The 18315-nt window shown below is 39.7% G+C and overlaps 2 protein-coding genes across 2 annotated transcripts in view; both read right to left on the minus strand.

Annotated features, from left to right (window-relative positions):
- LOC136264789 (putative uncharacterized transmembrane protein DDB_G0290641) overlaps positions 1-17222 on the minus strand; it is a 79643-nt gene extending 62421 nt beyond the window's left edge. The window contains exons 1-5 of the mRNA XM_066059558.1: positions 17073-17222; positions 13206-13309; positions 10631-10737; positions 10444-10567; positions 10338-10396 (exon numbers count right to left, since the gene is read on the minus strand). Of these exons, the coding sequence (XP_065915630.1) occupies positions 10338-10396; positions 10444-10567; positions 10631-10737; positions 13206-13309; positions 17073-17189 (511 nt within the window). The 5' untranslated portion in view covers positions 17190-17222. The remainder of the gene's footprint in view (positions 1-10337; positions 10397-10443; positions 10568-10630; positions 10738-13205; positions 13310-17072) is intronic.
- Positions 17223-17278: 56 nt separating this feature from the next.
- LOC136264790 (uncharacterized) overlaps positions 17279-18315 on the minus strand; it is a 168539-nt gene continuing 167502 nt past the window's right edge. The window contains exon 22 of the mRNA XM_066059559.1: positions 17279-17287. Coding sequence (XP_065915631.1) covers positions 17279-17287 — 9 coding nt within the window. The remainder of the gene's footprint in view (positions 17288-18315) is intronic.

Raw genomic sequence — 18315 nt, forward strand, 5'->3', positions numbered from 1 at the left:
GTCTGAAGATATTTAAACTTTAAATTTTGAACCAGACACCTTCACACCTATAACATACCCAAGCCTTTACAATTCTGCCACTCGTGTCAGTTGCTCACTTCACTTAATTTCTAGCTTAAAAATGAAAGTTCTGATTTAGTACATAACTCATAGATCCATCAGTGAAATTCTAGAATATTCTATATGCTTTGAAGTGCCTAGAAACAAGTTGATGTAGTGCTACTTCTAAAACCCAGGCACTAGTTGCATAGCTGGAAATATATTTTAACTAAGCTTCTGCTTTGTAATAATGCAGTAGTTGTAATTTCAGATTTCGTAATTGGTGAATTAATTTGTAATTCTCTGATTACATTGCTATGCATTGCTAAGGAGGCGCATTTAAAACAGACCGCTTTCAACAACTTAGTACGCACAGAAGTATCTTCTCAACTGTTTTATAGTTTGTCTATACTGTTTTTTCCCACAAATTCTCTCTACAAAACCTCAAGGCTACCTTTCATTTTTGTATGTGTATGTAGGGACACACCCCTTTTCGAGTCGAAGAGATATGCATTTCTTAGTTACTTAAAAGGCCTGCTACGGTGTTTTCCAGTAGTTAGATACATGAAGAACCCAATGGGAAGGTAGTTCACAAAGTGTGTAAAGAGTCGCTATATCCATTTTTAAAACCGGCAAAAAGGTATTGCCTCAGTGCAAACTTTACCTATCCTCAAGTTTAATACGAGCTTCATTTAGTGTTTAATTTCATAGGTTGACAGCTTTTTGCCACTAAAAGGATTTGCTCATGTGGGTGCGTACGGACAAACATAGATAGGTAGATAGATAAGCAGATAGATAAGCAGATAGGTACACAGTCTACACACACATGTTCTTACAAAAATAAATTCAGTAAACCAGGCACGCCTGGCTGTGGGCATGTGCCTGTTCTAAAAATGTGCACTCTTTTAGAGTACTAAAAAGATATGAAAATAGCCTACATCAAGAATGTTGTGCTGCCAAGTACATCTGGTGCGGACAGGTTAAGGAACCAACAAAACACTGTTTTCATGTATCTGTAGCTCAATAGTGCTTGAATGGTAACTAATCATTTCTGCTGTGGAAACTTCCTCAGAGTATATAGGGAATCTCCCATGAGTCAAATCTTCCCAGCTATCTTTGCACCTTCAAAATTCAATTCTTCGTACTACATATAGCCACGCAGCCTTTGACAATTCCTGGAGGAGGAAAAGTTTAAAGGCGAGTTAAAAGGAAGTGTCAAGAGCCAACCATAGACTGGCTTTGGAACTTGCAATTACAAAAGATATCCACACAAAAGAGCCAAGCTGTGAAAAATGTGCGGTCTTAAAAGCCTGGGTTACAAAAGTTGTGAATCAAAAGTGGTGGCCAAGATATGACTGCAATGATCTTAATGCTAATAAATGTTAATACTGGCTGTGTGTATTGTTAAAATTTATTAGCATAAACATCATTGCAGCCATTTCTTGGCCGCCGCTTTGACTTCACAACTTTTTTTTTAACCCAGGCTTATAAAACCACACCTTTTTTCAAAGCTTGGCTGTTTTTTGTGTGGATAGTAGATATCACTACTATAAAAAGCATAGATATTATCTCAATACTAAATAAATAAGGCGCTTGAGGTGATGAACTTCCTTACTCAAGCACTACTATTAACAATTATCAAGAGTACATAATAAAAATAGGGAGGGAGAGTGTCCAACTAGGACAAACCTTCAGCCAAAATCATTGCATATTATATGGGTAGAGCATCCACACATTGGTAGAGCAAAAGCTTTACTTTATTCAAAACCTATCAACAGCGCTCAACACCTATCAGCAGATCTCTATCATCAGTAGAAGTGTTAATTTGTTTTAATGTTGCTTATCAGTTTAACCTGGTCAGCAGGTCTTACCCTGTTGTGAGCGGTAGGTGTGCAGGGTTCCATGGATTCTCCTATTAATTCTCAAATAGGCCCCTTTTCAACAATTTTACATGATGTATACAGCATGTTTTACTACAAAAGCTTGGAGGTAGGAATGCTTGGGGATTCTAACATTCTCTGAAGCCACAAGAATTTCCGCATGCCACAATGTTCCTAATAGAAACCCTGCACTGTCACATCCTGAGCTAGCCTCAAGATGGAAAAGACAATGGAAAACAAAAATGGGGGGTTTACTAAGCTCCCTGCTGGGACTGTCTGTGGTGCATGCTTCACCTCCCCACTATTAATTTTTTATTTTTTTTGCACACTTATTTGTTGTAAATGTAATACATGTACCAGAATGACTACAAATGAAAATACTAACATCTAACATACACTATATATTACACACACACACACACACACACACCCATATTAGTATGTATCAGTGTTCTATTCTTTTAGAGGGGGGGGGCAATACCCTAACCTGCCCAGGTGAACGCTCTCTGTTACCAATCAACATTGATTGCTTGTTGCAAATTACCCTTTGCCAAATTATTGCAGTTTGTATGCTAATAAGGAGGCACTATGGAGGCGCACACATTCACCCAGCGGTCCACGCTGGGGCACTGCGGACCCTGAGACCAAGGAGTATTCATTATATTAAGGTCCCAAATGGCATCTATGGAGGAGTGGAGGTGGTCGCATATTGTCTGTACTATTACCTCAGACACACTTATTTTGTTGTAAAATTAATGTAATACATGTACCAGAATGACTACAAATGGAAATACTAACATCTAACATACACTATATATTACACCCACACCCATATTAGTATGTATCAGTGTTCTATTCGTTTAGGGGGGGGGGGGAGGTGAGGTGTGGGTGTGGGGGCAGTACCTTAATCTGCCCAGGTGAACGCTCTTTGTTACCGATCAACATTGATTGCTTGTTGCAAATTACCCTTTGCCAAATTATTGCAGTTTGTATGCTAAGGAGGCATGTGTTAAGGCACTACAGAGGTGCACACATTCACCCGGTGGTCCACGCCGGGGCACTGCGGACCCTGAGACCAAGGAGTGTCCCTAATAGTAAGGTCCCAACAGCATCTACGGAAGGGGAGTTGCCTACGAACAACAAAGACAAATATATTGTAGCTAATTAGAACTTGCTTGGCATCATTGATATATAGGTTTAGTTGTTAAAAACGGAGCAATCTTGTAACCTCCTGGACGATTGTGGAGACGTTATTCCGCGTTAGGGAAGCTGTTTAATAGCCTCCATTGGTTCCTGTGTTAGCAGTAACTTCCGTTAAGTTCCCTGACTTTTATGTTATCTCCTGTTGTAACGCCTTACTGCATCTCTTCTGGGCATCTTTTAGGCGGAATATCGACGAATGTACTGGTGGTAACGTCCGGTCTAGTTCCTTGGCTTTTCTGTGACGCCCTCCCGTGTGTCACTTTGGCGGCACATCAACGAAACGATGAATGTCTCATTGAGTTGGCAGCGTTGAACTTCCGGTATAGTTCCAAGACTGTTTCATTTTCTGCCGTAAAGCCCCTCTTGCAGCATCCTTTTTAGGCGGTATGTTAACGAAACGACAAGATCGCTGTGCCATGTAGCACCATTTGTTCTAACACCTCTCCACGCGCCTTTTTCTTGTAATGCATGCGCAATGTTGTTCTCCAATTATTGCTAACCCTTCTCACGTGTGTGCCTTCCCCCTAGTCATGGTGGAGCTTCGGGTTAGTCACTATCATAATACACACACGCATGCTTGACCGCAACATTAACCTAGTTTAACTAGTTAAACTCCATCAAAGATCATTGTCTATTCAATAATACGCAGTGATTTTGTACAGGCTGTATTGGCAGTTAGACACTCTCCCTCCCTATTTTTATTATGTACTCTTGATATTATGCTATCAATATTACATATAGCTAAAGAACTAGCTCTACCAGGTCTCTGGGGTAATGATGTTGATATAAGCAATGTTATTATAAATACGCCAGTATCTAATGTGTAAACAACATCTGCTGTCAATGTTTGATTACTGCATTTTTACAATAAACAATTTACATAAAAGACTGGTGTTCAAAGAATCCAGTTATTCTAAAAACAGGACCTTATGTGGGAATTTCTAGCAAAATTGCTACGTGCATTAAATTTTATTATGAACTCGCAAGGGTCAGCTTAATTTCTTTGCTTTTTTTGGCAGCCTATATTTATCTTATTCATTTTTTTGTACAAATTAATTATATGATGCAAAATGCATTGCTCACTCTGTAATCTTGAAATTTGGCACACATTAAGTACGTGCATATACGTACACATGTGTAAGTACATGCAACTTGTGCTAAATTATTGTCTTTGTATTGGCACACTAAAGCAAGTTGCATGGATAATGTTACACCATGAAACTTACCAAGGGGTGACATATCATAAATACATAGTACCAAACTATACGAGAATCAAGCACACTACTAAAATCATACACTTTACCAAACTGGCCTTGCACTTATCTGGGCTTCCTGACACATATACCCATCAATTCTCAACAAAGAAGTAAAAACACTAGTTACATATAAAAAGCTTAACAATTAATGGGTAACAGTGCAAAATAGAGTTGCACATTGCTGTTAACATAACATATAGTTTAAAAAATACCTTTAAACGTAGTTAATGGGGGGAACGAAACACCAGACCTCTGCCCTGGCAGGAGTTAGGTAGCATTAAAAAGAGAATAGGGCATCAATTAGAGTAAACGCGCATGCGTAGTCAGTACCACGCGACCAGTGAACAGCTGCGTGAGAGTGTTACTTGAGAGTGTTTATAGGTTCATGGCGAAGCAAGACAACAGAACATCAAACAAACGTGGGTCGCAAAGCCAATCGGCCAAGAAGAAGACAGACTCCACCAAGAAGACGAGAGAACCGGCCAAGAAGAAGACAGACCCCACCAAGAAGACTAGTGAATCGGCCAAGAAGAAGACAGATTCCGTTATTACACGTGGTGCTACTTCTCGCTCCGATTCCCGCTCGAGACGAACGGATTCCCGCACGGAACGGACAGATTCCAGGCCGACATCCAGCGCTGGAGCTTCGAGGAAGCGTGGAAATGCTAGCCAATCCTTAGCTGCAACTCGGAAGAGGAAGACCACGGACTCGTCCACCCAGCACGGTAGCAAACGTCAGAAGACTCGTCCACTAACCACAGCAGATATACCTGCGATAGTAAAAGCCGTCAGGGACGGACTCCCAGAGCCCACTGAGACTTCACAAGACAGCGACGACCTAGAAGATACCCAGGACACCGATGTAGCCATCTCCGATTCCAGCAATGAGTTTGGTACGTACAACTTAAGAGTTGTTTACAATTGTGTGTGTATATATATATATTCCCGCGTTGCAATGGTAGCTACCCACTCCAGGTACTGTGGGCTCGGACGCCCCCCCCCCACACACTTTATTATGACTTGTAGCCCCCCCTCCCCAGGGATGGTGGGTAGTGCCTTGTTGATTACTCCTTATAATGCCCACTAACATCCTCATTGGACTTGTATGTGTCCCAAACTCAAAATATTGGCTACGTACGTGGACTCCTTGATTACCAATCCAATTGCTGTCACCACCTCCGTAGTTTAATGACATTGTACCCATACAGGGCTAATTGTCGTGCATCTTATGTGACCATTCCCCTACTATTCTTATCTCACTCATTCTTCGTAGGCTTTGACGAAACCCTGACCGGCAGCCAACTGGAGCATGTCAGAGAACTCAACTCGCTTCGCCAAACCCCCGATCTCTCAGAGACCGAAGACCAAGGTTATCACCAACTTCCTATCTTAATTAGTGATGGCTTACCACCAGTGCCAGCCCGATTAGTGAAAAGAATTAAGCAGGGGATATTTGTTGAGATGTCAGAACTGCTCCCAGACCACCTGGGGTCCGCTGACGCTAACGTGGAAAAGGAGGATCGCCATACTAACAAGACAAAACTCAATGAAGTAAATAATATCATTGACTGGATCCAATGCTTTGGTATATACATTGCGGTACTCTCTCGTTCTACCCCAGAACGTGTGGCTGATTTAGTGGGCTACCAAAGCTTGATCATATCTGCCTCCCATTACCAACGTGCAGGTCGCTGGGTGGTCTATGATCGGAGATTCCGCCTGAAAGCATCGGCTGCGAACATAAAGATATGGTCAGCTATTGACATCACTATTTGGAATATGGTGTTTCCGAACTACCCCCTTGGAACTTACCAACCTGGCCAATCACAGCTGATGATTCCAGCCAACACGTATCGCCCCCCTAGACAACCAGCTCCCGAACCCAAGTTTCAAATCTGTCTAAAATGGAATGAAAACCCTGAGGGTTGCTCCCGTGCTTCATGCCGCTTTGACCACATCTGTTATCGGTGCGTGCACAACCCCCGCATCCTTGACAAGAACCACAAGGCTATTGAGTGCCCGCACAGAGAAAAGAGGGCAGCCACTCAGCAGCAAAAGGGACCACCAGCACTAATGAACCTTTAAGTTTGTCTTTTTTTTAAAGCATAACAGACCTTGTCATGTTCAGTAGTGTAGCTATTAGTGTAATTTTTTTTCCTCTTCCTTATATGACTTGCTTTCATGTGTGTACAAACTGTTATGCATCATAATTGCCATGTTTTGGGTACTCTATGTATGTTAGCAAGACTTTTGCCATGCATACATCGCACACAATATAGTGAGGCCACTGCAATATTCTCTGGTCTTCCTCTACAGCCTTGTCAAGGGAACATATCATTGGAATTCACCTGGACTACATCTGTTCCCCATACCAAGAATGGGTCCCTGCATGGAATGCCCTCCTTGCCAACCTACCTGTCGATGTCAAAGTTCCACATGAAGCCACTGCCATCACAACCCCCTTGAATTCAAAGAACTGGGCTGGGCTTCTATCAAGCCACCCTAACCAGGAGCTAGTGAAATTCTTCATCACCGGAATTTCTGAGGGCTTTCGTATTGGCTTTAAGAGTCTGCCACAGCCCCTGAAATCAGCCAAGCGCAACCTAGAATGTGCTCTTCAGCACCCAGACACTGTCAGGCAATACCTTACTGATGAAATTGCCCATCATCGGGTCGCTGGCCCATTCAAGCGATCAACTATCCCTGATGCACACATCAGCAGATTCGGGGTCATCCTCAAAAACCACCAGCCCAAAAATGGCGCCTGATAGTAGATCTGTCCCACCCAGCTGGCAAGAGTGTCAATGATGGAATCCCCAAAAACCTCTGCTCCCTCACATATATAACCATTGATTCTGCCATCCAGGGCATCATGCAACTAGGACAAGGCACTCTACTAGCAAAAATCGACATTAAGAGTGCATTCCGGTTACTACCTGTGCACCCCGCCGACCGTCACCTGCTAGCGATGCATTGGGACCATAACCTTTACATCGACACCTGCTTACCTTTTGGACTTCGAGCAGCCCCAAAACTGTTTAATATATTAGCTGATTTGCTCTCCTGGATACTCACTCGAAAGGGAATTGCACCAGTTCTTCATTACCTGGATGACTTCTTAACCTTAGGGCCTCCAGGGTCCCCCACCTGTGCACGTAACTTAGCCACTATTAAGGAGGTATGCTCTACCCTCGGTATCCCACTTGCCCTAGAAAAAGTGGAAGGGCCATCTCATACCCTCACATTTCTAGGCATTACCTTGGACACCCAAGAAATGATGGCACACCTGCCACCAGATAAACTACATAGGATTCGCAGCCTGCTAACATCCTGGCTAAAGAAAAAGAAAGCCACGAAGAGAGATACTATCCTTAGTGGGCCTGCTGCAGCATGCTACAAAAGTGGTGAAACCGGGACGCACATTTGTAGCCAGAATGTATAGTAAAGCAGCCCGTCTCCGCCGCCTATCCTTCTTTACTCGCCTTTCAGATGGTTTTCGTTCAGACCTCAGATGGTGGTACTTGTTTGTACATGCCTGGAATGGTGTCAGTTTCCTGGAATGCTCAATGACCCCTCAGCCTCCGGATATCTTCATTGAGACAGATGCATCCGGTTCCTGGGGCTGTGGAGCTCTGTTCAATAACCTTTGGTTCCAGTTGAAATGGTCTACCGAATGGAAGCCGATAGACATTATGGCGAAGGAACTGGTACCCATTGTGATAAGCTGTGCCATTTGGGGCCCCCTACTCCCCCAAAAAATATTAGAATTTAAGTGCGACAATCGTGGCCTAGTTGATGCTATCAACAAAGGATCATCGAAGGAACCAGTGGTCATGCACCTGTTAAGATCTTTGTGGTTCTTTTCAGCCTTTTTCGAAATATCTATTAGAGCTGCTCATATCCCCGGAGCTCTCAACACGGCTGCAGATAAGCTATCTAGAAATCAAGCCGCCCAATTTTTACATTCCCACCCTAATGCCTCTCACATCCCGACACAAGTTCCAACCCCGTTGCTACGGATTCTGTCACCTAGACGCCTTGACTGGACCTCCTCAGCCTTCATGCGCCATTTTAGACGCGTCATTAACTTGACTCAGCAGTACTCACCTTGTTCTAAGTAGCAGGACAGTAACTACATCCACAGAATAACGTTCCAAGTTAAGACTACACCAACACTATGATGTTGCATTGTATTGCTTCTCAGTATTTGTACGTGCATAACAATACTTCTCTAAGCATACTATTGTACAATGATTTATATTTCTCTTGTCAATATCAATAATGTACTTTGTACTGTACTTTCCTCGAAGGGCACCCAACTCACCCTATCAGACCTAATGGTGGTTATCCTAGATGCCTACCAGTTCCCAGTAATTTGGACCGAGGTCAGCTAATCACATCTGCTCGTCAATTCCTGGAGGGAGGGTTGGCCGCAACTACCAGGACTACTTATGCAGCAGGCATCCGACGGTACACCAGTTTCTGTAAAGCCACTAATCTGCGCATTTTACCTGCATCAGAGTCTACATTGATACTATTTGTGACCCACCTAGCTACTGGCAACATCTCACAGGCCACCATCAAAGTTTACCTCTCAGCTGTCCGGCACATTCACGTCCTGAAGGGGCTCCATAACTCATTCAGCCAGCAGCTTACACCGCGACTCCAGATTATTTTAAAAGGGATCAAGAAACACCAAGCAATCTCTCACCCGTCCAGGGTATGCCTACCAATCACTATACATATCCTAAACGGGATTAGAGGCATTCTTTGACATAAGAACCCCTCTTACTCAGAAGCTTTGCTTTGGGCAGCATGCTGTCTTGCCTTTTTTGGCTTCCTCCGAGTGAGTGAGTTTACCATACCTAGCACAGCTGCTTATGACCCTACATGCCACCTATCCCTAAAGGACATTGCAGTTGACAACAGAGACAACCCCCACTTACTGCAGGTGGCCATTAAGCAGTCTAAGACTGACCCCTTTAGAAGAGGTGTAAACATTTACTTGGGTGCAACAGACTGTGCCATCTGCCCTGTCAAAGCAATTCTGGCATACTTAGCTATGAGAAGCGACCAGGCAGGGCCCCTCTTTATTACACAGAAAGGAAGAGGCCTTACCCGCCAAGTATTTAGCTCAGCACTGGACTCCTTATTATCAAAACTCAAGCTTGACTGCAAACAGTACAACACTCACAGCTTCCGGATTGGAGCTGCAACTTCTGCAACCCAAGCTAGGATACCAGACAGCCACATCAAGTTGTTGGGACGCTGGCAAAGTGGTGCCTACCAGCGCTATATCAAAACCCCTCCAACAGAGCTTGCCAAGCTATCGAAGAAATTGGTCAGTAGTCTATATAAGAGAAGCAAGTGCAGGAACAGTTGCTCTCTAGTTACAATATTGCACATACTATATGTTCAATGTATTGACTCTATCAGTTTAGTACATTTACAAACTTGTAGGATAATTGATTCAACAGAACACAGGTTAAGCATGTCTCATATATATTTATATATTCATATTACCTAGCCCCCTCCCCCTAAGTACTACAACAGACCACTTGGGTGAAAGGTTCCACCATCCTTCAGTGGTCCCCCTTTCTGTGGCTTGAGTATGGGGAATTCGGAGGAAAACGGAAATGACTCCTGACGCCGAATTCCCATCTTACCCAAGTACCTGTTGCCTTATAACCAAGAAAAGGGCACATTCATGTTTGGCCGTAAAAAATAGAGTTGGAACTTTTATCCTACAAGGCAGCCGAGACCCCGTACATTTACCAAACCACCACCACAATCAATAGCTTGTGGGAGGTGAAGAATGCTTGGGATGGTGACAGTAGCCACTGCTGACTCCCCTGCTTCACATAATAGATAAGTGTACAACATTAATAATGTGATGCTTGAAAATTCTATATTACAAATACATATGTATATTTTACATTCCTTACATATTATAGTTTACCTGAATTAAAATTAAAACCAGGAAAATTTTCCAGAAAGTTACATCTCCTTTCCATATATCTAAAATGACATTTACATTATTTTATACTCATAGATTTTGTCCATACTTTATGAAAAGTCGCTGCAACACTTTACTCCTTTTCACATGTTCTGGCATGTACATATTGAGTAGCATGTGGCACTCTGTTTCTTTTAAATCAGAATCATCACCAAACTTCACAAGTCTAGTAGCTGAAATAGCAGCAATAATGATTAAGTAGGCAGTTGTCAGTCATGATTGTACAATAAACTAACCATTGTCACGGTATAGCCTGTTAATGCCTTCATTTTTCTTCTTGCAATTTTTATAAGCACGTAGATATTTACAAACCAACTGAACACCTTCATCGACATCATAGAACCTTGAAAGACATAAAACACAGTAACTCTTGTATCTACAATGTGAAATGTCCCTATTCCTGCTGTATTAATTTTTAACCCCTGCATGCACCATATATTCATAGTAGTTACTTTTGAGGACAGATTTTTGCAGATTGTGGAAAAATTTCTCTTCCGCCGAGTCTTTTATGCATTTATAACACCAAGATGTTGCTATTTTGATCTAGTTCTAAATTTAGAGGAGAAATTTTCACGGATGGCTGGCAATTCAATAAATATTTCTTCCTTGAAAAAAAAACAGCTCACTATGCAGTACTACTTCCTATTTTATTTAATGCTGATAGTTTAAACAAACATATCAGTTGCCTATGATTTCAATTTATTGTTGTAAGCAGATTGTGTGTAGTAATACCAGGAAGATTTCAATATATCATAATATAACAAAAACTGTCGACATAGCCATAAGCAAGATTGAAAAGAAAATCAGAAGTGGGGACAGTGGCCCTCCTGCCTTCTCCCTAAATCCACCTCTGTTTAAAGAGGCCTATTTGCATTATGCTTTTCGCTAAGCAGTGTAATAATTGCAAAATAAATAATAAATCATAAAACTTACATAACAACTGTACAACAATTATTAAGTATTGTAGTATGTATATATTACAAAACAAAAGCTAGTTAATTGAAACTAGTAACAGAATAGTGGTTGTGTATTATTCAAATATACATACATGATGTTTGATTCAATTTTCTATGCTTATAGTATGTTCACGTTGAGCTGAACCCTCAAAAACATTTAATAACTCATGGATGCAATTACACACGATCTTGAAATTTGGCTCATTTGTAGTACTGCTTGACCCGCTAAAAATATTTCAAAATCTTGTTGTTCAAATGTTAGACATAATATTTACGGTCAATCAAAATTTTCGCAATACATTTCCTATGAGGAAGCCACATAAGTACAGTTCCCAATACAGCCCTTTCTCAAACTTGTAATGGAGCCAAACCGTACGTGTCTGTTGTTGACACCTTTGCTGTTACCAATAATCATCTGGTTGGCTGAAATGTGTTGAGAAAAAATCCACTTTTAATTTTTAGCCGTTTTTCAGGATTCAGCTCAACGTGAACATACTATAGGCCATATAAACTTGACTATTAGTTTCTCATCCCTACCCACATCACTGTTTTCTTTACCACATCAATGATTTTTTTGTACTCCTGCATGTACTGAATAACTTTCTAACTTAGTAGCTAACTGGAGCAGTCTAACAAAAGTAGCACTTTTGGTAATGTGAGCCAGCTATCTACTGTAAGTTATATCTTTAATTAACTCTTGGGCCCCAATGTTAATAAATAAAAGTGCTTCATTAAACGCAAATGCCACTATAGTGGCTCTCACAACACCCATGCATTCAAGGCATATACGTATCTCATAAATGTAATATCCTATAAGTAAGCAGTTTGTACCACATTACTCCACGTTAATGGCCATTTTCTTAATCTTTATCCAAACATCATAGCATAATCGAGCGTGATATAACAATCTACATTGGAAAGAATTTTGCCATTTCTAAGATGATAATTACAATGATACTACCTGTAACAACGGATAGAAGAAATGAAGAAGGCTGAGTTAAAGTTATATGATATTGTAGATAATAATTAAGCCATAGCAAAGGCACCTGGTTATGTAGAAGTAGCTAGAACAAAATAAATTTGCCTTATTATATTTTTAGTGGCAATCATGAGGTTACCTATTGCATGTATGTAGGTTCGTGGCACACTGTCTGATTATTGCACAATATGAGGGGCCAGCTCTAGTCACATAATGAGTTGGATGCATTACCAATTGGTTCTGTATACAGTTAGTGTTTGAAGCATACAGCATGTGGAAATCAGGATGTTTACAATCGGTTGCTTATGTAATAAACCAATTTGCATGGCTAAAGTAGAGAATAAAGTTACAATTCAGGTGATGATCCCATTTGTTTGAGCACTTTGATTGCAATGATGCTTACCAGCTTGTAAGGCATAGCCATGGAGTGGCTACAAGCTTATCTATACAGAAGATAACTATGAGTATTAAACTATTCTTTTAGTAGTGCAGCGAGTTTATCCACCATCACAACTGTCACAACTGGCCATACTGTAAGAGGCCTTTTGTGTAACAAATTGCTATTTATAACTGAAAAACCGGTAGTAATAGGTGACTGCTTAATGCAAAATATTTCTGTACAAACTGATTGGGAATCAATCAGGACCATAGTTACGCGGCCATTATGATAAGGTCACTGCCAACTCAGGTGACCATTAAGGGATGCTCTACAATACAGTTAAGCTGTTACGTAAATTTAAACTGGTAACAAAAAAAAACAGGTTAACTGTCTGGTTAACCAATTAAGGTCCACAACTATTCATACATTCATCAACTATTCAACTATTCATCAACTATTCATACATACACACAAAATTGAGTAACCCATAATCCAACCTTTCCTTTTCTATTAACTTGTGTTTTCCAAGTAAATGCAAGACTGGAATCTTATTACAAAACCATTTCAAATTGTAATCCACATCATCAAAATGGGATGGAACCTAAGCAAATAAAAGCATACATATTTCAATAGTGCTGCCTTTTCTGTAAATAAAAGTTACACTGCATATATGCATTGCATATGGTATACTGTACATAGCTATAGTGGGATCCCTAAAACAAGATGACCCCAAAATGCTGTAATCTTATGCTATAAATTATAAAAATCTTATGCATCTAAAGAACCTTAAACATTTGAAGAAGAATCAATATATTGATTTTTTTAATTACCAAAAGAAGCAACACTTGCTTCTGTGATGGCAACAATTCCTTCATCACAGAATTGGGCAGAGGTTGCCTCTTTGAACATGAAGACCTTTTCTTGTATTATTGTTATAAACTACAATAATATTTACATAACACACATTACAAAAATACATACATATATTTTACTCTGACTGCCTGCTAGCATATGATAATCTACCAATGTGACCACAACCTCAAGAAGAGAGGCTAAACTGCATTTAACACAATTATAATTTCTTTATGCAAGGGAACCATACTAAGGCAAAATCTAAAATCTTTGGTTTGTGTCAGTGTTTCCAAGATATGATTATTAGTTTACCTCAGATTGGATGAGCAATTTATTATTTCTGTTTAAAGCTTTTGCCTGCACACTGGTTACACCGGAAGGCATAACTTTCCCAGCAATAGATTCACTGTTCAAAAAGAACGTGATGGTAAATGTTATCTAATCAAAAACAGCCAAGCTGTAAAAAAGGAGTGCGGCCCTTGAAAAGGCTATGGTGAAAAAAGATGTGAAATCCAAGGTGGCGGCCAAGAAATGGCTGTGATGGTAGGTTAATGGTAAAAAATTTAATAACGACAATTCAGGTGAATTTGGTGCCGCTTGGTCAATTGGCACAAAATTCACCAGAATTGTCGTTATTAAAATTTTTACCATTAACCTACCATCACAGCCATTCCTTGGCCGCCACCTTGGATTTCACATCTTTTTTCATTATAGCCTTTTCAAGGGCTGCACTCCTTTTTTTACAGCTTGGCTGTTTTTGATTGGATTTCACTTCTTTTTGTATTTGTATACCCCAAAGCCGGCCTATGGCCAGCTTTGGGACTTTTTAACCTATATATTTTTCTTTACCACAGGAAAAAGAAAAAGATGAAGCAGATTTTATAAATACTTTAACTCATTCTGATTTTATCAGTAAATGTACAAATTATATATATAATGAATATATCAAGAGTTCATTATATTATGAACTCTTGCATATATTTATTACATGTCAATTAATCCCCACAGGATAATTTGCAGCTGATCTCTCTACTGGGTGACTTGAAATGTAGCTGAACTCTCTACAGGGTGATCTGCTTGTATGTAGATGAGCTCTTTACAGGATTCTCTCTACAGGGTGACTTGACTCTAGCTGAACTCTCTGCAGGGCTATCTGTTTGTAGTTGAATTCTCTACAGGGTGATTTGTTTGCAGCTGAACTCTCTACAAGGTAACTTAATTCTTCTAGCTGATCTGTCTACAGGGTGACTTGTTTCTAGCTGGTCTCTCTACAGGGAGATTTGTTTGTAGCTGAATTCTCTACAGGGTGATTTGTTTGCAGCTGAACTCTCTACATGGTGGTTGCTTTAATTTGTAGCTGAACTCTCTAAAAGGTGACTTCTTATAGCTGAACTCTCTACAGGGTGATCTTTTCATAGCTGAACTCTTTACAGGATAATTTGTTTGCAGCTGAACTCTCTACATGATGATTTCTTTGTAGCTGAACTCTCTACAGGGTGATTTGTTTGTAGCTGAAATCCCTACAGGTCATTTGTTTGTAGCTGAACTCTCTACAAGGTGATACTTCTAGGTGATCTCTCTACAGGATGACTTGTTTCTAACTGAACTCTCAACAGGGTGATCTGTCCATAGCTGAACTTTCTACTGGGTGATTTGTTTGCAGCTGAACTCTCTACATGGTGGTTTCTTTGTAGCTGAACTCTCTACAAGGTGATACTTCTAGGTGATCTCTCTACAGGATGACTTGTTTCTAACTGAACTCTCTACAGTGTGATCTGTTCATAGCGGAACTTTCTGCTGGGTGATTTGTTTGCAGCTGAACTCTTTGCATGATTGTTTCTTTGTAACTGAACTCTCTACAAGGTAACTTCTTCTAGCTGATCTCTCTACAGGGTAATTTTTTTGAGCTGAACTCTCCACATGATGGTTTCTTTGTAGCTGAACTCTCTATTAGGTACCTTCTTCTGGCTGATCTGACTACAGGGTGACTTGTTTGTAGCTGAATTCCCTACAGGATAACTTGCAATGTAATATAATTGAGTAAATTATAAATGCAGCTGAATACTTGATTAGGGTGACTGTTCTATTAGAGTATCTCGATCTTGCATTTGTTACATGTAGTTGTCTTTCGAATCATAACTCAGTGGTTTGTAATCCGATTCTTCTGTACTACTGCAAGGAATTTCTATGATGATTATTCCAGCTACATACTGATTTTCAGCTCGTTGCTCTAAGCGGTTTGCCTGGTAGACACGAAAACTAATAGTTTTTTATTCATAAAAATCGATCGCGTAATTTTGACACAGGTCGGGTTTTGTGTCATATCTCCATGGTATTTATCCCGATTCCTTTCAAACCACAAAAAGGCACTCCTACGATGGTTGCTCCATCTACATATCAATTTTCAACTGATTCCTCAAAGGAGTTTACCCTGTAGGCGTGACAGACCTTCGACCTTATTTTACGCAAATAATCGGTCATAACTACGTGAATGTGCATCGGATTTCTACCAAAGTTGGTACGGGAATCCGCCTTAATGAGCTCTTTAAGTGTGCCAAATTTCAGCCCAATCCGAGCACGCATTCGTGTTTTATGGCGGATTTTGCGAAGTGTGCGAAATGAAGAAGAAAAAAAACGAAGAAATTAAAACAAAATTTTGTTCGCTCGTATCTGGGAAATAGCTGGAGCGATTTTCTTCAAATTTGGTGTGTAGACTCCCCTAGCTGGCCGGCACGTCTGTAGCAAATTTGGTGCCAATCGGATAAGGGATCACAGAGCTACATAGGTGTGAAAATTGCGTTTTCTTTATTCCTGTTAATATACTCACGGGTGGCACGCCGGCTTTTTGGGCCGCACGACACACTACCGTGTGTCTTGATATCAACTGTACTTTTAAGTTATGACCATTCGAGTGCCTGTAGTTTATTTCTGAACTTTGACTACTAATTATGATGTACAATAAAGGAGGGCTGGGATGACAAGATGGTAAGATTTAGCCAGGGCCAATTCTAGGGAGGGAGAAGTCACAAGTACAAGTTTTAGTGCTCCAAACTACAGGGTACATGTACGTTCTGCTATGTTTTATTCCAGTAATATGTACATCTGATTATAGATATAGCAATTTATGTTGGGGGCCACTACCAGGATCTGAACGATTGATTTTATATTTGAATGCTGTCAAATGAACAAACCTTCAAATTTTATATTTCACACATTGCAAAACATAATTTTTAATACAATACAATTGTAACTTCTATCTACCGTAATCATCATTGTATCTGTAGATAAGAAATAATTAAATAAGCTTTTAGGCTGGCTTTGGAGTATTTTAAATTACAAAAAAAGCAAAATCCACACAAAAATAGCCAAACTTATATAAAGCTTGCAGCTTTCAAAAGCATTGGTGAAGAAATGAAATCAAAGGTGGCAGCTAATAATTGATGCAATGATGTTAATGTAAACAAATTTTAATATAACGTATATTTATGTATGCTAATGTGTAGAACATGTACCTCTATGTATATTCTCCAGAATTGACCACCAGGTAATCGGAACGCCATTCCAGTTTCTACATCTTCAACATATCCAAATATCAGCAACTTGAAGAAAAACCAGGCCAGCATATTCATGAGTTTTGCATATTGTGACTCTTCTTCAGAAGTTGATTCCTATTTGTATGTCAACATACTAGTATTTCATACAAATACCTGTATACTATTCAATTAATCTGTGTACTAAACATGTGTATCACAAATATAAGTAGGAATGAAAGTTTGAGGCACTTGAAAAACAAGAATTACTCAATTTATTCAAATTGCATCAATTGATAAGAGGTGCACACTATGCATCAATAACTAGTACAAGTCTAAGCAAAGATCAAACAAGCTCCCCATATAGAAAAAAGTTTCACTGAAGCATGAAGGCATAATAACACATCTACAGTATATGAAAACAATTGAAGTCACAAATACCACAGCTATTATCTGTCAAAAGTTCAGTACAAAATTCAATTATATATGTTCAGGATAACATTAGTATGACTATCCTTAATGTCAGGTTCTGCAGTGATATTGTGAAAACAATAATATTGTTATGCATTCATGCTTTATAACAAAAACTATTTGGAGATAGTTTCAAAGTTGCCCTTTGGTTCTGCATGCATAAGAAGGGGCACTTTTCCAATCAACTTGAGATAATTATTATTCCTGCTAGTGGGGTAGTAGAGGCATTCAGAAAGTTTTTGGATTTTAATACTACATAAAAAATTACATATTTTGTACCAACATGAATACGTCACTTAAGAACAACGGTTACTGTAGCATAAACATAAAGTTAACGCAAGTTTATGCATTGACTGCTTTTAGCTTAAAATATAGTATTTAGCTCACACATCAGACAGGTTATAGCATAAAATAAGTATTTAGCTCACACATCAGACAGGTTATAGCATAAAATAAGTATTTAACTCACACATTAGACAGGTTATAGCATAAAATAAATATTTAGCTCACATATCAGACAGGTTATAGCATAAAATAAGTATTTAGTTCACACATCAGACAGGTTATAGCATAAAATAAGTATTTAGCTCACACATCAGACAGGTTATAGCATAAAATAAGTGTTTAGCTCACATATCAGACAGGCAAACATATGTAGGAACCATATTGAGGAAACCCCAGAAAGTAACCCTGGTTGATAAACGTATACACACATTTTCTATAAACATATATGTAAAGGGAGTCAGGAATGCAT

Source organism: Dysidea avara, chromosome 8, assembly GCF_963678975.1.
Source record: "Dysidea avara chromosome 8, odDysAvar1.4, whole genome shotgun sequence".
Lineage (NCBI taxonomy): Eukaryota > Metazoa > Porifera > Demospongiae > Dictyoceratida > Dysideidae > Dysidea > Dysidea avara.